We start from the raw sequence: 17,853 nt of genomic DNA on the forward strand, positions 1-17,853 counted from the left end.
TGTGGTTGCCTCAAGTTGCTGTAAACAAATGTAGAGTACAGAGAGCTGAGGGAAAAAGTCAGTTCCAAGCCCTTACAAACTGGAGCTGGGCATGAGGCTAATGATACTCTTGCTTAACTTTCCCATTCTCTCTGTTCTTGGGAGAGCTCTTTGAGGGGAGAAGGACTAGAAAGGAGCAACATCTAGCCTGTTTAGGTCACAGTGCCCTTGTATCCCCCTCTTCCACATTAAATGAAATCCAGCTGATATTAAACAACATGCTAGGTGTGGGGGGGATACAAAGACAAAATAACCATCCCTGTCTTCGAGGTGCATACTTTCTAAAAGAGGGTCTTTCTAGGCTTTAGTTTCTTTGTCCATATAAATCTAGTTGGATCTGATGGTTTCTAAGGTTAAATCTATTATCCTATAAATGAGTATGATGTAAGATAGAGTGTTATAGGGGCAAGGGAGAGCTTTCAAAAAAAGAAAATTTGATGAAAGATAACTTTTAACTAGGAGATGAAGGAAGGCTTCCTAGAATAGTTATTATTTGAGCTTCTCCCCTTAAGTCTAACATTCAGAGATAAGGAACAATTACCTCCTAGGCATGTTACATGCTTATATGGACAAGAAGGTGGGAAATGGCAAGAAGAAATGTAATAATGACAAATAATATATTTCAAGTAGAATATATCCAAAGAGGAGTACCATGAACTAAGGGTGTCAAGTTAGGCCGGAGTTAAGTTATAAAGGACAATATAAGTGCCCATATTCAATTCAACAAATATTTATTAAGCACTCTTAAGGTACTATATAGGCAGAGGGGATACAAAAGACCAAAACAGAACTTTCAAGGAGCTTGAGTTAGCAATTTTTTCCTTAAGACATAGATGATGGGGGTGGCTAGGTAGTGAAGTAGATAGAGCACCTGCCCTGGTGTCAGGAGTACCTGAGTTCAAATCCAATCTCAGACACTTAATAATTACCTAGCCGTGTGGCCTTGGGCAAGCCACTTAACCCCATTGCCTTGAAAAAAAACAACTAAAAAAAAAGATAGATGATGAAGGGTTCCTCTAGCATCTACAACCTTCAGTCTGATGCAGCCTTATTACACATTGTTTCCTTTTACAAACTCAATGTTCCAATCAAGCTGGCTGTCCTAATGTTCCCATCTCAGTTGCTCCCCATGCCTGCCATGCTCTCTCCTTTCTTTACTTCTTTTTCATAGAACCCCTGATTTCCTACAAAGTGCAGCTCAAAGGCCTTTTTTGATGGCCTTCGTTGGTAATTTCCCTTCCAAATTTCTTTAAATCATTTTATATTTGCATAATACAAATTAATTTGTTTTATATATATTGGAATATATAAAAATGAGTTTTAGAATATAATGTATCATAAAGCATAACTTGCATTATGTTTGTATAACCCAAAATCATTATGCATGTTGTTTCTTTCATAGAATGTAAGCTTGAAGGCAGACACCATTTAATTTTTTTTGCCAATGAAGTTCCAGAGCAGTAGGTCCTTAAGGAAATGTTTTTGTTGAGAGAATGAATGTTTTCAGGCAGGGGAGAGGCATGTTGAGACTTGGATATTCAAACTACCTTGGCAGTTGTGTGGAAGATGGACTGGGAAGGGTGGACTGAAAATAGGGAGACTAGTCAGAAAACAACAGTAAAGCAAGAAGTGAAGACATAAACTAGAGTGGTGATCTTCAGGAAAAAAAGGCTTTGCTATGAAGGATGATGGATACCAAGATCGACCCCTCTAGTGGTACTCTGACAAATACATGTCTTTAGTTTAGTCCTCCTCAGTTTTCTGGGGGGTTTGAATCAGGAAAGTCCCATGGGAATTGGGTGGAGCGAATGGTATGAAGCTAGTGTGCTCCTCAGTTAAACTCAGAGGGATGGCCCAGTCTGCCTAGAAAGCAAGGTTGTAGCCACTGACTGGTCTACAATGTGCTGCATACATTTTACAGGGCTACTGCTCCAGGGACACCAGGAGCTGCTCTGCTGCCCCAGCTCCCCATCCAATGGGGATGATGCCTTGATTGTATGATGACAACTCTGTTTCAAATCTGAGTATTCTGATTACCAAATCTCAGTGACCTAAGGGTTCTGTAGCTCTGTTACTAAATGGGCTCACAGAAAAACTTGGGTCTTGGGGTTAATTCATGTGACAGACATATGGCTTTCTCTCTAGCTCGGGTTGGTATCTGAGAGGTTTTAGTATGGTCCAGGGGAGATGGGGGACTCATGTTATTCCTTTTCATAGGGACTCCAGTTTTGTGTCCAAAGAGAACAGGATGGGTTCTGACTCAAATGACAGGACTGAATAGGTTCCTATGGAAAAGCCTTCATGGAGTTTGAAGACTCCATGCTACAACTCAGCTCAGACAATCCTGGGGGCCTCCGTACTGGCCTGAGGGACTACTTTGCCCTCCTTGCTTCCTCCACCCCCTATTTTTATTGTTTCCCAGTTTCATTACCCCCACCCCCCAATACACATACACCCACACACAAACCCCTATGCTGTTGGCAGGAAAGACAATTGTAACCACATCAGTGAGCTTTTAGTAGAGGAGGAAGACTGAGGCTTTTGCTGGGCTGGGCATTAGGGGGCTGCTGATAGGGGGCTGCTGAGGCTTGAACTCTACACAGGATGGGTGGTGTGTACCCTGCTCCCTCCTGTCCTGACCAGGACAGGACAGGCATTGGTGTCATGCTGGTGAGGTAGCCCCACCTGTGAAGAGGCTTCAGGACTGTGGTAAGGCAGCAGCTCCTGACCCAGGGCAGTCTGAAGCTTGAGAGTCTCTCATTCTCTCTCCCAAACTGAGCCATGATTGAGCCTACACTAGCTGGAAGTCATTTGATCCTTCCCATGCCCTGGCTGCCCTGGACCAAAAGTGAGGTTAGAGTGTCAGAGAGAATGGCACTGGGAAGAGCCTTAGTTCACCACTCTAATCCTACTAATAACTCCAATTTGGCTAACACTTTTATTTCATTTTTTAATAAAACCTTTGGAATAAATTATATTGGCAAAACTAAATCAAAATAAATTAATCTCTCTTCTCCCTCCGCTGATACACCAGGAGTCCGAGTCTAGGTCCTTCCACAGCCTTGCCCACCCAGCCCTGTTTCAGAAGGCTTGTCCAGGTAGGACGGGAATGGTGATGAAGAAGGCAAGGATTCCCTTGGCAGGATGTGCGTGCTAAGTTCCAGCTAGTTCTTCCTCATCACTCCAGTCAGGTGGGGCATCTGTCCCAAAGTAGCGGTCTCCAAAGTTCCCTGCAGAAGGAAAGGAAAGAACTGTTGTAATGGGACTATTCCCCTATCCCATTCTGAGGGGTCAGATGGTAGGGGCTAAAGTTGGTTGGGCTGGGCCCAGATAACTGGGCCCAGGACACTGAGCTTCTTGCTCAAACTGACCCATTCTCTAAGACTCCTGGGTCCTAGGTCTTCTCTCAAGATCAACCTCTGTCAACAGAACAGGGACAGTGAAGTGATGTAGTGGAAAGAGCACCAACCAGAGTACCAACCCTGGATTCAGGAGGACCTGAGTTCAAATTTGACCTTAGATCCCTAACAATTATTAAGCTGTGTGATCTTGGGCAATTCACCTAACCCCACTGCCTTGCAAACCCCCCCCCCCCAAAAAAAGAACAAATGATATTTAAAATATCACTTGAGGATCTGATCTGTCCTCATCCACCAATAGTGATGCAGACACTTCTGAGAAGACTAGAGGGACCTTAGGGGACTTAGGAACTTAAACTCCAGGCTTTCCAACTTTCTCTCTAGATGAGGCAATATTCTGCTGGCAGTATCTGTGATGACCAGAAGCTTCCAGCATGCTCTAGCCCTTTTCCTTCCCACCACCAGGTCATAGGTAAGAAGAGAATGGTCAGAAACATGAGGAATATTTTTTAAAATCATGTTTTGCACTCCAAGGGGCTAGGGAGTACAGTAGATAGAGTGCTGGTCTGGAGTTTGGAAGGACCTGATCTCAAATCCAGTCTCTGACACTTACTAGCTGTGTGACCCTTGGGGGAGTTACTTAACCCTGATTGCCTCAATTTCCTCATCTAGAAAGTGAGTTAGAGAAGGAAATGGCAAACCACTTCAGTAGCTTTGCCAAGAAAACCCCAAATGGATTCACAAAGAGTTAGAAGGGAATCAAAATTAGTTTAGGTCATTGAGGGCTTCATTTGTTGAGGGAAGAACACTCACCAATGCCAGGGATGATTCGGAAAAGATCATTCACTTTCTTATCCACAGCTGTGGTGATGATCTTCACCCGTGGGAAGGCATAGGCCACAGAGTGGACACCCATCTCAGCCATCAGCAGTGAGAGCAGGAAGATTTTGTCTTCTGGAACATCATGATCCTAAGGGTAGAAGCAGTGGAGGGGAACAGAGAGGATGCAAGATTTGTTGTCAGAAAACCTGGGTCCACCCCCTGACCCTGCCACTTAGTATCTGTACAACCTTGAGCAAATCCTATGAACTCTGGGTCTCGGTGTCCTCTGTAAAATCTGAAGGGCTGGGGGAGGCTAGGTGTTGCAGTGGATAGAGCACCAGCTCTGGAGTCAGGAGTTACCCGAGTCCAAATCTGGCCTCAGACAGTTAATAATTACCTAGCTGTGTGGCCTTGGGCAAGCCACTTAACCCCATTGCCTTGCAAAAACAACAAAAAATCTGAAGGGCTGTCAAGGGGATTTCAAAGGGCAATTCTAGCTCTAAATCCCACGATCCTATTGCCTGATCCCATAGGCCCACTTTGCACAGGTTGCAGAAGAAAAACAATGCAAGATACTCTGATGCCCTGGGAAGAATTAGCTAGATTTAAGTGATGAACCCACACCCGTGAGCTGGATATGCTCCTTCCTTTTGCCCTATTTGCAGCTGTCCCATTCTCCTTCCTCACTCACCAACAGCACTCTGACTGCCATCATGGCTGCTGCACCGGTGGATACCGTGCAGTCCATCAGGATCACATGGTCCTCACTGATGTCTTTGGGGAGTCGAAGGTAGTGCAGCTGCAGAGCAATGAGAGAAGGCAGGGGCTAGATCCAAGTAGAGAATGGGCCCTGCCATCCCCATTCCCTATGATCTTTGTAGAAGAACCCTAAACCGGGAGTCAATCTACCAATCCAGCCTAGGACCACCTTATTCATTCAATAGCTAGCCTAGCACCCACCCATCAAGGCTCCACACCCAATTCCATCCCTGTGTTCCCTGCAATGGTGGGGCTTTCTCACCTCTGGTTCACCTGTAAGTTGGTTGGTCTGAATGAGAATGGTGCCAATCCGGACATCTTTGCACACAGCCCGCAGAGCTGGTTCCATGGTCTCCCCAGCCCTTAGGATGGACACCCCTGTGATCTGTCCCCATAAGCAGAAAAAAGTAGGGCATCTAGAGCCAACATTCAGTACCAGGACTCTACTCATATTCTGTGAATCTGTTTAGTTCTCATCATATCTCTTGCTTATTGGTAGCCATTATGGTCAATCCTTCCCTAACTTCCAACATGAAGTTAGGACATTTCTGTAACTTACCTGTTTCCCAGCATAGGTTTTTCCTTCATAGTCCTGCCCCTGGGGTGTCTGGACTGTGCAGCCCTGGGCAAAAGGAGAATGAGAGGGAAGGCATTACAGGTATAATTTAGTTTCTGCACAAAGGCCTGAACTTCCCCACCTGGTCCAATACCTCCTCCCTAGTGGTGAAGTCATGTGATGGCAGATGGTGATTCCCTCAAAAACAATGGAGACATAGCTTCCTTCAAAGGAAACTGGGAGTTCTTGAGGCCCTGATACAGTACTGAGACTGCTTAGTCAGGTTTCCATTATTTGCCAAGTTATAGCCTCCTGGGTTTCTCCCCACTGAACCCAAATCTTGGAGCACAAGGGCTCCTCACCTGGAAGGGCAGGAAGGAGAGAGCATGCTCAATGAGGAGTCTCATTAGCCGCTTTGAATAGAAGATAAACTCATCCCGACTGGTCTCTTTATCCCTGAAGAAGATGACACAGGTTAAGTTTAAGAAGGAGCAGGGAGAAGAAAGAGAGGGAAGATGGAATTACTTCTCACCCAGGGATAAGTGGAAATTCTGCTCTTTGTGTAGGATAAGCATAGAATAGGGGGGTTAATAAATGCTTAATTTAACTGAAAGCTGAAAACAGCCACTGAATATACTGTAGAGTACCCAGATCGGCTCAGAACTACATCTACTTTAGAGCCTTCCCTCTTGGAATGTGTCCTGTTGTTAAGTCCCTAAACATCAAATTACCAGACTAGAGAGGGAGAAGAGTCAAATTCTTCTGTAGGCAGAGAAGAAGCTGTTTTACCCAGACCTGATAAAAATACAGTTAGGGTTGGCTTCTACCTCTGTCTACTGGGTAGTCCCAGTGTCAAGAGAATCTCAGAGCTTGGAAGAGACTCAGAGACCAACTAAAATACCCCATACCTTCTATTTCATATGACTCCCATGATTCCAGCTCTCCATTCCACACTGGCTGTCTCTCTCCTCCATGCCTTTGTGTGACCTGTCTTCCAAATTTAGAATGCATTCTCCCCCCCCCCCCTTCATCTGAAGTGTCAAATCTTACACAAGGTCTTTTCTTGATTCCCTGGTCATTAGTGCTCTTTCCCTTTTGAAATGACCTTGCATTACTTTGCTCATGCTTGTTTATGAACATTCTGTTTCCTCCGAATGTAAGTTCTTTAAGGGTAGGGGCTGTTTCCCTTCTTGTCTTTGTATCTTCAGCACTTACAGCAGTGCTTTGTATACAGTATGTAATTAATAAATGTTGAATGAAGCAAGTCTGACAGATGGTTACAGTAGATTCCACTTTCAAGATAGATCTAATTATTCAAGTCTTTCCATCGTATCAAACTGAAATCAATTTCTGAATATTTTAGAAAAAATACCCTGGAGGTAGGGGAGGGGGAAAGGGAGCCCCCCCCCCCAAATTCCCCCAAAGCTCTGTTATCTTTGGTAAAACAACCAGATACAATTTCAGGGCAACCCAGGGGATTAGACTGATTGAAAGTGAGAAAGCTCTAGAATAATGGCTGTGGCTTTGAGAGTCAAGTATCATGGACTAGTGCTGACATGCCTGTATTGTTTGGTTAGCATTCTAAAAATGAAGACCTCCCAAGGTGATCAAAGAAAAGTAGCCTCTTCTTCATGCCACCAGTAATAGGGTCAGCCCAATCCCAGGGATTATACCATATATTCCTGAATACCTGATGATGGTATGCATCCCCCTCACTTGGGGGGTGCTCTTCAGTACACTAAGAGTCCTGGGGAGAGGGTGGCATTGATGGGCTGAGGCCAATGCTGCCCTAGAAATCAAGAGAAAAGCTTTGATCATGAAGGTCCATCAAAGGAGAGGCAAAGTCACATTACAACCATAGCCAAAAGAAAGGAGAAAAGGAAAACTGTTTCCAAACTATCCCCCCAGTCATATGGACTTGATTCTTCTAGGATACAGATAAGAGTGTGTGATGTATGAGGGTATAGGAAAACTGACTCTTGTAGGCCAAGCAGCTAATAAGCCTCCTCCTTTCACCCAAATTATTCCATTAGAACTAAGACCTCTGGCTTCTCCAAGGTTGGAACCCAGCATCTGGAGACTTGACTTAAACATGGGACAGACTAGAAGCTATGAGTATGTTCCTTTGAGGAGGGGGAGGGAGGTGGCATGTGTCTCAGCTGGAAATTGAGGGGCTTCAGGACTGTAGTCTTAGATGTTAAAACAGTCAAAGAAGTCTCCAAATTCTATAGACTAGAATGACACATAGCCCAAACACTACTGAGAAAGCTGTAAAATACCTAATAAAATGGTAACCATTATCTAGAGGACAGAAAATCCAATGGCCAGAGGCCATCTCATATAGGCTATTCAGTCCATTTCCATTCAGAAAAAGAAACTTAGCCAAGAATATTCATTAAAGGCCATATCATCAGAGCAGGACTTGTCTTTCAGATGCTACTGAAGGTTATTTCAAATCTACACAGGGATCTTGATGAGCTGCTCTCTGATCTGTACTGAGCTCCCTGGGACTGAGACAGATGACATCTCCTATCTTGGGAGCCCCCTGGGAAGGGAAGATCCAAGTACTCACCAGGAACAATAAATGGGGCCCCAGCTATCTGACATACATTGGAAGTGATCCTGGGCCAATGGGTTGAGGATGAGATTAATGAACACACAAGCCAATCAATAAGCAGCAGATTATTAGAAAAGAACAAAGAAGGGGAGACAGTGGGAATATCCAATTTGGACACACCAACCTCCCCCTTCTTGGTCAAGCAGGCACAAATCACAAAAGCATTTAGTACTTGATAATAAAGCTCATCTGGCAATCAGCACTCTGAGGTATTCTGGCAGGCAGCACTTCGAGGTATTCTGGCAGTCTCACAGTGTTGCTGAGCATCTCTGCCTTTTATGTGACTAATCCATGGGATTTAAAGTTATCTCTTCCCTGAGCCCTATCCAAACACAGGCGTATCTATATCTGCTTTTGGGTGAGGAAGACCCCATGAGGGGGAGAAGGTGACAGTGAATCAGTCCCTAAATCTGGAAATAATCCCTCTATGTAGTCTAAAGGCAAAATTTAAGGAAACTGCCCCAGGGTTAGGCAGGAAAAATATTTAGTGATAATGTATGGTGGGGGTGGATCATGGATGAAGAATAGGAGATAAACATGTATCACAAAGGCCAAGAGATAGCCTGCTCACAATGGCAAATTCTCACTTGTGTTGGGTTGATCCAAATGACAAAGCTGGCCAACTCTGACAGTGTCATATCTCCCAGAAGGTTTACAAGAGTTTTAATCTCCTGGAATTTTTATTATGAAACAGAAAGGACACTTCAGTGGGCCAGGAAGTAAGTTGAACCTGGTTTGTGAGGGAGAACTATATGCAGCAAGTTTTTCTGCCCTCTCTGAACTACCTCTCTCCACCCAAGAAGTAGATTTTCTTTAACATCCTCCTGCTTCCGGCTCAAACAGAAATGATTAATCATAGGCTTATAAGTCTTAATTTCTTGAAAAAAAGTTGTTCTGATTAAGAGAACAAGGAATAGTTTATCTGTCAGATATATGGAGGGGAGAAATTTATGACCACACAAGAGATAGAGAACATTATAAATTGCAAAATGAATAATTTTGACCTCATTAAATTAAAAGATTTTTGCACAAATAATAAAAGCAATGTGATCAAGATTAGAAGGAATGCAAAAAGCTGGGAAACAATTTTCACAGCTAGTGATTCTGATAAAGAACTCATTTCTAAAATATATAACTATAATATATTTTATTTATTTGTTTATTTATTTTTTAGGTTTTTTTGCAAGGCAAATGGGGTTAAGTAGCTCTCCCAAGGCCACACAGCTAGGTAATTATTATGTGTCTGAGACTGGATTTGAACTCAGGTACTCATGACTTCAGGGCCGGTGCTTTATCCACTGCAACACCTAGCCAACCCTACAATATATTTTAGAAATATAGGTCATTCCTCAATTAATAAATGTTCAAGGGATATGAACAGGCAGTTTTCAGATGAAGAAATTATATGAAAAATGCTCTACTGATTAAAGAAATGCAAATTAAAACAACTCTGAGGTACCACTTCACACCTATTAGTTTGGGTAAAATGACAAAAAAAGGAAAATAATGTTGGAGGGGATGTGGGAAAACTGGGACACTAAAGCATTGTTGGTGGAGCTGTGAACTGACCCAACTATTCTGGAAAGCAATTTGGAACTATACCCAAATGGCAAAAAAACTTGATCCAGTAATACTAACTACTTAGGTCTATATCCCAAAGAGATCATAAAAAAGGGTAAAAGATTCACATGCACAAAAATATTTATAGCTGCTCTTTTTGTAGAGGCAAAGAATTGGAAAATGAGGGGATGCCCATCAATTGGGGGAATGGCTGAACAAATTATGGTATATAAATGTGATAGAGTACTATTGTTGTAGAGGAATGAATGGGTAAACGTCAGAAATGTCTTGCATTCAGAAAAGACTTGCATGAGCTGTTGCTGAGTGAAGAATCAGGATAACATTGTTCACATTAATAACAACACTGTGTGATGATCAGCTATGATGAACTTAGCTCCTCTCAGCAGTTCACTGAACAAGGACAATTGTAAAAGACATGTGATAGAAAATGCCATCTACAACCAATAAAAAACTGTGGAGTCTGATGCAGATCAAAGCATACTATTAGAACTTTTTTAAAACTTGGTTCTTTTCTCTTTTTCTCATTGCTTTTTCCCCCCCTCCAGGTTTGATTCTTATTTTACAACATGACTAATTATGGAAATGTTAAACATGATTGTACATGTATTACCCATATCAGATTACTCACTGTCATGGGGAGGGGGGGAGAGGTAGAAAAATGTGGAACTCAAAAGCATGAATGTTGAAATGATCTTTGCATGTAATTGAAAAAGTAAAATAAAATAACATTTTTTAAAAAAGGAAAGGTTGCTTTCATTTAGTCCAGAAGTTTCCTTCAGTCACTCTAAAGTGGCAGGAGGTCAAGGCTAGAAAGGGCAAAGTAAGTTGAGTTCTTGATCACTAATCAAGAAGACAAACATCTATATTTTATACTCTCATCAAAAAAAAAAATAACAAAAAAACCTGAACAACGTAAGACCAAATAAATGCTAAAAAAAATCTGTCTGGGAGGTTAGTAACCTCTCTAAATTGTCACAGGCAGAAATCATTACTTGATACCAAATAAGCATGGGTTGGGGAGACTTAAACTTACAAATTAATCTTATGCTTGTGACTCTGAAAACATTGCGGATGATGTTGTTGTTGTTCAATTTGTTATCTAATTATGTCTTTGGGATCAAATTCAATGGTTTCTGGACACACTTCTCTTGGGAATGAGTCACAATTCACATCTGATTCTTAGAAAAGAAATGGGAGAGAGGATACATTCAGACAAGGGAACAGGCACTGGGGAAGTGGTAATGGTAGGTGCGTCAGAGCTGCCCCAATTGCATTTAATCAGAGAGCAGCCCTTTCCTTCTCTTTCCACACAGGGTGAAGAGTTCATCCCTCTTTGGATAACCATACATCAAACTACCACCGTGTTCCCCAAAAAGAACTCTAGGCACTTACAGATGATTCAGGAGCTTCTACAATGTCCTCTCTGATAGACCTGTGCTGCTAACCTCACCCAGGCTCTCCTACTGCCCCATGCTGTCTGTGGGTTTCCAAACAAACAATGGAAGTTGGAGGTATAAGAACAATCAGCTCAGTCCTATATTGCTCCTGGCTCAGGTCCTAGGTTGTTTGGTTGAATGACAGTTTAAAAATAAAGATCTTGGAGAAGGTGCTGCAGGTTGTGCCTGGGGGCATGCCCTCAGTGTTCTAGTGTGGGTCCTGTGCCCATGCATAAGCACACGCACCCGCACACACATGAAACCCCACATGCAAATGAGCTCAGTCAAGGAGAGGAGAGGGATGGTGGCCCCAACTATACCAAACTAACACAATTAGTATCAGAATTAAAAGAGTGCAACTTTTTCCTCACATATCCCATCGTAGCTTCCTCTGCTCGCCAGATTGAAGATTTATGTTCAGAGAAGGAACAAGGCAGGAAACACATAGGATTCATTTTAAAAAACAACAACAACAATAAGAGAACAAAAAGAAGAAAGCTATTTAGTTAAGGCTTTGGGGGTCACTCCCAGTAGGGCATCACACATGTCCCAATTCCATCACAGAGGCTCCGGGACTGGTTTTATCCAATCAGCCTTTGTTTACTTCCTTGATGGGCTGTACTTGAGGCTAAACTGTTGCAGAATTCCAAGAATCCAGGGACCTTCCAAATACCACACCTACCTAAATGATCTGAGTGTCTGATCCCTGACCCAGAAATATACTGGATTTAGGAGTCTGCCTGTAGTTGGTTTACATGTGATACAAAGAGATTGATAATGGAGACCAGGGAAGAATAAGGAGAATCTTCAGGATCATCAGGTATATGTCTACCCAAGCAAAATCAACTTCTATAGACTATCCTACCCATCCTAGGCCTCCCCCCCTCTGAAGATGGAGCAGAGATTGGGCTACTTCAAACCCAATGTTTGTCAGTCATCATGCTCTGGCACATGGCAAAGTGGCCAAAAATTTATCAATACACTGAATTCTTCTGTTATTTTTGGTCATATTTTAACAAGAAAATAGAGGTAGAAATCATAGTAGAGGAGAGAGGATAGTTGGATAAGGGTAAAGGAGAGAGATGTTTCTATAGATGACAAGACTGGAGCTGTAGTGCACTAATAAACAGAAGAAGGGAGAGAGTGGAGCACTTTCCTAATCTATTCATTGAAACTTCGAGCGTTTAGAAAATTCTGTAGACCAGACCATGAGTCCTATGTCCTTGCAGGCTGTCCATTGATGCCTCTACTTGCTAATGTATCGGGCAAGGGGCCCTGGAAGGAACTTCTCCCAAGCACAGTAATCATTTCCTGTGTCTGAAGAAGGTACTTGGGGCCTCCTGCCATCACTTCCTGGTGGCTGACCAATGAATGGAAAATTCAGCAGGCTGCTCTCAGACACTTTCTAAAAGTTGAAACTTTGGAAACTATTTTCTTTTCTTTTTCTTTCTTTTTTTTTTTTGCAGAATAGGAAACAAAAAAGGAAACAAAGAACAAATAAAATAAAATCTGAGAGGTGACCAGTTCTCAGAAAGTACCTCAAAAAGGCATCATGCAGTTTTACAGGAAGCAGACTATAGCAAAGAGCTAAGCAGACGAAACAAGGACTGAACATTTAAGAGGCATTTCAAATATGAAGCGGCTCTTGTGGCTGATATATCCATTATTGAACTGAACCATTAATGTAGAATTTTGGTATTTTTAGGGCTCCTCCCTAAGGAGAATTATGTTTTGGACTACAAACTTGAGGACCATGAGTTCTGCTACTATTGCGACACAACTCCTCTATCAGTGTATTTTCTGGACCAAAATAAATGCTATGATTGTAACCCTGAAGGTAAGGGGCAATACTACCTTAAGGATATCTTTCATGTTTAAAAAATCTTTTAAAAATTTATTTAAGGTGGGGTGGCTAGGTGGTGCAGTGGATAAAGCACTGGCCCTGGAGTCAGGAGTACCTGGGTTCAAATTTGGTCTCAGACACTTAATAATTACCTAGCTGTGTGGTCTTGGGCAAGCCACTTAACCCCATTTGCCTTGCAAAAACAAACAAAATTTATTTAAGGCAATGGGGTTAAGTGACTTGCCCAAGGTCACACAGATAGGCAATTATTAAGTGTTTGAGGCCAGAAGGACATTTTTCTTAATAAGGGGCTTTGCTGCTATAAACTGTGGAATCACATGGTCTAATTTAAAGGTAATTTCAAGCACTGAATTCTAAATGGATCCCGAAGTCTCAAAGCTTCTTCAAGTTGTTCAAAGAAAGTACAACTACTTACAACAATCACCTATGGATTCTCCCAAGAGAACATTCCCAATGATTCTGAAAGAGTAACTATTTCTCTACTTATAACTGTTTTTTAGGAAAACTTTGTTTGTACTTTTTTTTCCACAATAATTGACCCAGGCTTTTTCTTAGTTGTTGTTGTTGCTGTTGTTTAAACATGAAACTAAGGTTTAAATTCATTAATGAGATTTTCTCCAGGAGGCCTTTGAGAGAGATTCCACAGATAGCTAAGGAATCAGCTCCAAATGAGGCCTTTGAGAGATTCCACAGATAGCTAAGGAATCAGCTCTAAATGAGTTTACATGCAGAGAGCAAGTTGGTTCTTTTTCTGAGACCCTCAGGGACTTTACTGTTCAGCAGGCTTTGTTACCTAGTATATGGCTTAATTCTTAAGGTTGGCTAAGAAGGAATCAGTGGGTGGGTTCTACCTGTTTGGTCCCTATTTGGCTACTCTTTCCTTGGACTTTGAACAGACAGTCCTAATGGGAAAGAGTTACAGGTCAGTAATTTAGTTTTAACTTCAAGCAACTTTTGCTATCAAAAAGAATTATGAGAAATTATTTTCTCTTCCATATTAAATTTGAAAAAAATTACATTTACTCTTTAAAATGTCTCAGCTCTAAAAATCAGACTTCAGCCATCAAAGTTTTGCCATAAAGCAGTCAAAATCTCCTTAAAAGGAGAAAATTTAGAGACCCAGGGGGTGGCTAGGTGGCACAATGGGTCATGGAGTCAAAAGTACCTGAGTTCAAATCTGACCTCACATACTTAATAATTACCTAGCTGTGTGGCCTTGGGCAAGCCACTTAACCCCATTTGCCTTGCAAAAAATAAAAATAAAAATAAAATAAAAGGAGAAAATTCAAAGACCCAAAGGAAGAAATCTCATGTTACTATCTTTGAAAGCAAAATGTATTTTCTGCCAATGTGACAGGATTCAGAATGGAAAAACCCAATTTAATTTCCAATGTCATGACTTTTTTTTTAAAATGAAGACAATCTCTTGGGGCAAGAAGCAGGAACCATCACACACACAAAAAACACAAAAAACAAAAAACAAAAGATCTTCTCTACTTCTCAAAGGACCAACAAGTACTGTTTGCATCCACATGTGTAAGAAACGAATAAGTCAAAAAATCTGCTTGCCTCTTTGAAAAGGTAAAGAGTTCTTCATGGATTGAACCTTTAGAAGCTAGGTGGCAAGGCTCATTCTGACAGGATTCAGAATGGATCCATGAGCAACCATGAGCAAATCATATACCCTTCCTGCGTTTCCATGTTCTTCCTCTGAATTCAGTTGACTGGACTAGTTGCCCAGTGAAATCCATTAGATTGTGATACTAACCAAGAATACTATCAACCAGGAAAATCTGGTTTCTTTAGAAATACATCTTAATTATGTTGGTCCTCCCTAACAACTCAAGCCAAGGTATTAGAAATGCCTCAAATGTTGCAGACAGGACAACATTAAAATTCTTACCTCACGCTGAGTTCACGCTGTGGCAGCAACACAGAAAGACAAAATGCAATTGGGGTTACACATCATTAATAGCAACATAGGCATTATTTTGCTTTTCAAAGACAGAGAAAAACACAACAAAATCTCTCTACATCTTCATTACATTACTCATATATAATATATAAGATATAAAAGCCATTATGAAGGCATGGATTTTCTTGGTCCTTACAGCAAGCACATGGCTAAGCCAAATTTCAGGGACTGGGGACCATCAGTCTAGCATGAGTACAAGGGAGAAATTTTCCACTGGCTAGATTTAGATCTTTTTGCTTTTGGGTCACTAGGTGACTAGCTTGGGCATCCAAACCTCCCAATCCAACTTCTCCTGCCCTGTTGCATGTCTTCTGACACTGCGATTCAGGTTAGGAGATGACACTGATTGCTCCAAAAATAGAGGTCTAACACAATGTCCTGCAGCTGCCAGTGGGAGGCTGAGCTAGGAGGTGGGGGTCCCTACCTTAGAAGCCAGTCAACTCTGAACACAGGGGACAATTCTCTGAGGCAAAGTCTCACTCACTGCTTAGCACAATGATCCATTGTTGAGGGGACTAGGATGGTCCTTAGGTACAATGCCCAGCTGTTAGTGCTATGAACAACCTCAAGGCAATATTCTCAAGGTAGAAAAATACATCAAAAGCAATAAAGGAGTCTCTCTTATGAGGTCACTCCTAGAGGACCTAGTCCCAGGGTTTAGAAGACCCTGAAATGACTGTTTAAAATTTCATAAATTTAATGTTATGGTTTATGTATTTTGACACCAAGGAGTTGAGATAACTCAGACAGGTTAAGAAAATGGAAGGAAGTGGGGTGGAGGGAAGGGGACAGGGGCTGACGGGAGAAGGGGGATGATATCCCATCAAAACGGACACCTCAAAGATAGTAGGAAGCTTTCCCATAGATTTCATGGATGCCCACCATGGCTAAAGTGTAAGTAAGCTGCTTATAAACCAAGGCATGGCTTGATGAATATGGGAGACCCACAAGGCAGCATGGCTCAGGAGAAAGAGTAGCCTCTATCCAGCCCAGAGAGACCAATGAGACTCTTGGTCAGCTCCTGCCTCCAACACTTACTAGCTATCTGGCCATGACCAAAACACTTCCCCCACCCCCCCCAGGCTTCAGTATTCTCATCTAAAAAGTGAAGACAATAATAACTATAGGACTTACTTCATAGGGATATTAGGAGGACCAATTTTAAAATGCTCTATGTTTGTGTCAGTGACTAGGATAAAGACTCAATATGACACATATGCAAGATTATTAAAGGTATGGGTAGCTTTGGAACTCTGGAAGCCTTCAGCCACTTTTCTCTGAGCAACCAAAATTACTAATCTTAATTGTGTGCCAGGCCATATATAAAACCAGAAAACTATGTTATCATATTATCAGCCATAATATAGTTTCAGAAAATTCAAAAAGTGCCCTGATACAACGAAGAGTTAACAGTAAAAAAAAAATACCTCCCATTCATTACTGAGAAAATTTTTTTAAAAATTGGGATTTTCCTTGAATAGCATTCACTTAACACAATTCCAGGTTAAAATAATGATATAAAATAAGTAAACTCTGGGAGATATTATGTTTTTAATTTATGAAGAACCCAAGTCATTCTCTGCTATTTCTGAGAAACATAAATCTCCATGACCAGAGAATGCCTATGAGCACCCAACATGCCAGTGGGTATGGGGAAAATAATGATGCTCAAGTGTTTTGGAATATTCATCTACTCTTTGAAGACCTGAAAAGTGAAAATGAACAAACAGCAAATCCAGCAGGACTGAGATATTTTTGGTGTGCCTTGAAAACATGTATGATAGGGATGGCATATATGGTGAAGGAGTTGGAGAGAGAGCAGGAATGACCTGGTTCTGCCATTGTTCCCACTGTTCCTTATGTGAAATGGAGGAAAGGTACAATACTCCTCAGGCCATGACAAGTGAGGAAGACAACTGTAGAGATGGGGTGAGCCTCAGGAAGCCACCAATAGGGGAAGAGAACTGGCTAGGATTTCACTTTCATACAGATCTGAAACAGTGAATGAGGCAGCTCACCATGCCCAAGGTCCAAGCCTCTGTTTTTAATTGAGGGCCTTCTGTTGGCCCCTTTGGTTTACTGAGAGCTCACCTCTTCCAGCTGGCTGTGGACATGCTGAACAATCAGATCAATGGCCACAGTATTTCCACTCCCTTTGGGGACAAAAGAAAAAAAAATGCTTGGTTAAAAAGTATTTTTGAGCACAAGGACTAGAAATCAGATTTTTTGAGAGGATGACTTTTGCTACCTTCCTATCCATCCTCAGCATTCATTTCCCATATGCTGCTGAAATGACTGGGGTGGGGAAGGGTATCAGGCAGAAATGATTCTTGGGCAATGATTATACAAATTTAAAAAATTTCACTGGCTATTACTGGGGTTTTCTACTGCTCTGGCATGGGATACAAGGGACTGCCTGGGCTAAAATGATGAAGTGACTTCTACTTAAAGAAAGCAACTGCCAGGGCAGCTAGGTGGCGCAGTGGATAAAGCACCGGCCCTGGAGTCAGGAGTAACTGGGTCAAATCCGGTCTCAGACACTTAATAATTACCTAGCTGTGCGGCCTTGGGCAAGCCACTTAACCCCGTTTGCCTTGCAAAAAAACCTTTAAAAAAAAAAAAAGAAATCAAGCAACTGCCAAAGTAACACAACTTCTGTCCTCTGACTCCCAGAAGGACCACAGCAGCTGGCAAAGAGAAGCAGGCAATTGCACTGAGAGGTACACAAACCTTGGGTTTCTAGTTCAAGAAAGAACTAGTGACTACCCATCTCAATTTTCTATTTTCTACTTTAAGGGCAAACAACGGGGTAATTGGACTTTTTCTTTAGGTATATGAAAGAAAC

The 17,853-nt window shown here is 41.9% G+C and overlaps 1 protein-coding gene across 4 annotated transcripts in view; it reads right to left on the reverse strand.

The window, feature by feature from the left end:
• Window positions 1-753: 753 nt before the first annotated feature.
• The window catches only part of UCKL1 (uridine-cytidine kinase 1 like 1), a 41,356-nt gene continuing 24,256 nt past the window's right edge, over window positions 754-17,853 (reverse strand). For 2 of the 4 annotated variants that reach the window (XM_074210519.1, XM_074210521.1), the window contains exons 7-15: window positions 17,100-17,161; window positions 11,541-11,560; window positions 7,226-7,324; window positions 5,898-5,991; window positions 5,539-5,601; window positions 5,242-5,364; window positions 4,912-5,019; window positions 4,212-4,368; window positions 754-3,269 (exon numbers count right to left, since the gene is read on the reverse strand). In XM_074210519.1, the coding sequence (XP_074066620.1) occupies window positions 3,193-3,269; window positions 4,212-4,368; window positions 4,912-5,019; window positions 5,242-5,364; window positions 5,539-5,601; window positions 5,898-5,991; window positions 7,226-7,324; window positions 11,541-11,560; window positions 17,100-17,161 (803 nt within the window). In that variant the 3' untranslated portion in view covers window positions 754-3,192. Of the gene's footprint in view, window positions 3,270-4,211; window positions 4,369-4,911; window positions 5,020-5,241; window positions 5,365-5,538; window positions 5,602-5,897; window positions 5,992-7,225; window positions 7,325-11,540; window positions 11,561-14,936; window positions 14,954-17,099; window positions 17,162-17,853 lie in introns of all 4 variants that reach the window. The other 2 variants (XM_074210520.1, XM_074210522.1) reach the window with 1 other exon arrangement.

Source organism: Macrotis lagotis, chromosome 1, assembly GCF_037893015.1.
Source record: "Macrotis lagotis isolate mMagLag1 chromosome 1, bilby.v1.9.chrom.fasta, whole genome shotgun sequence".
NCBI lineage: Eukaryota > Metazoa > Chordata > Mammalia > Peramelemorphia > Peramelidae > Macrotis > Macrotis lagotis.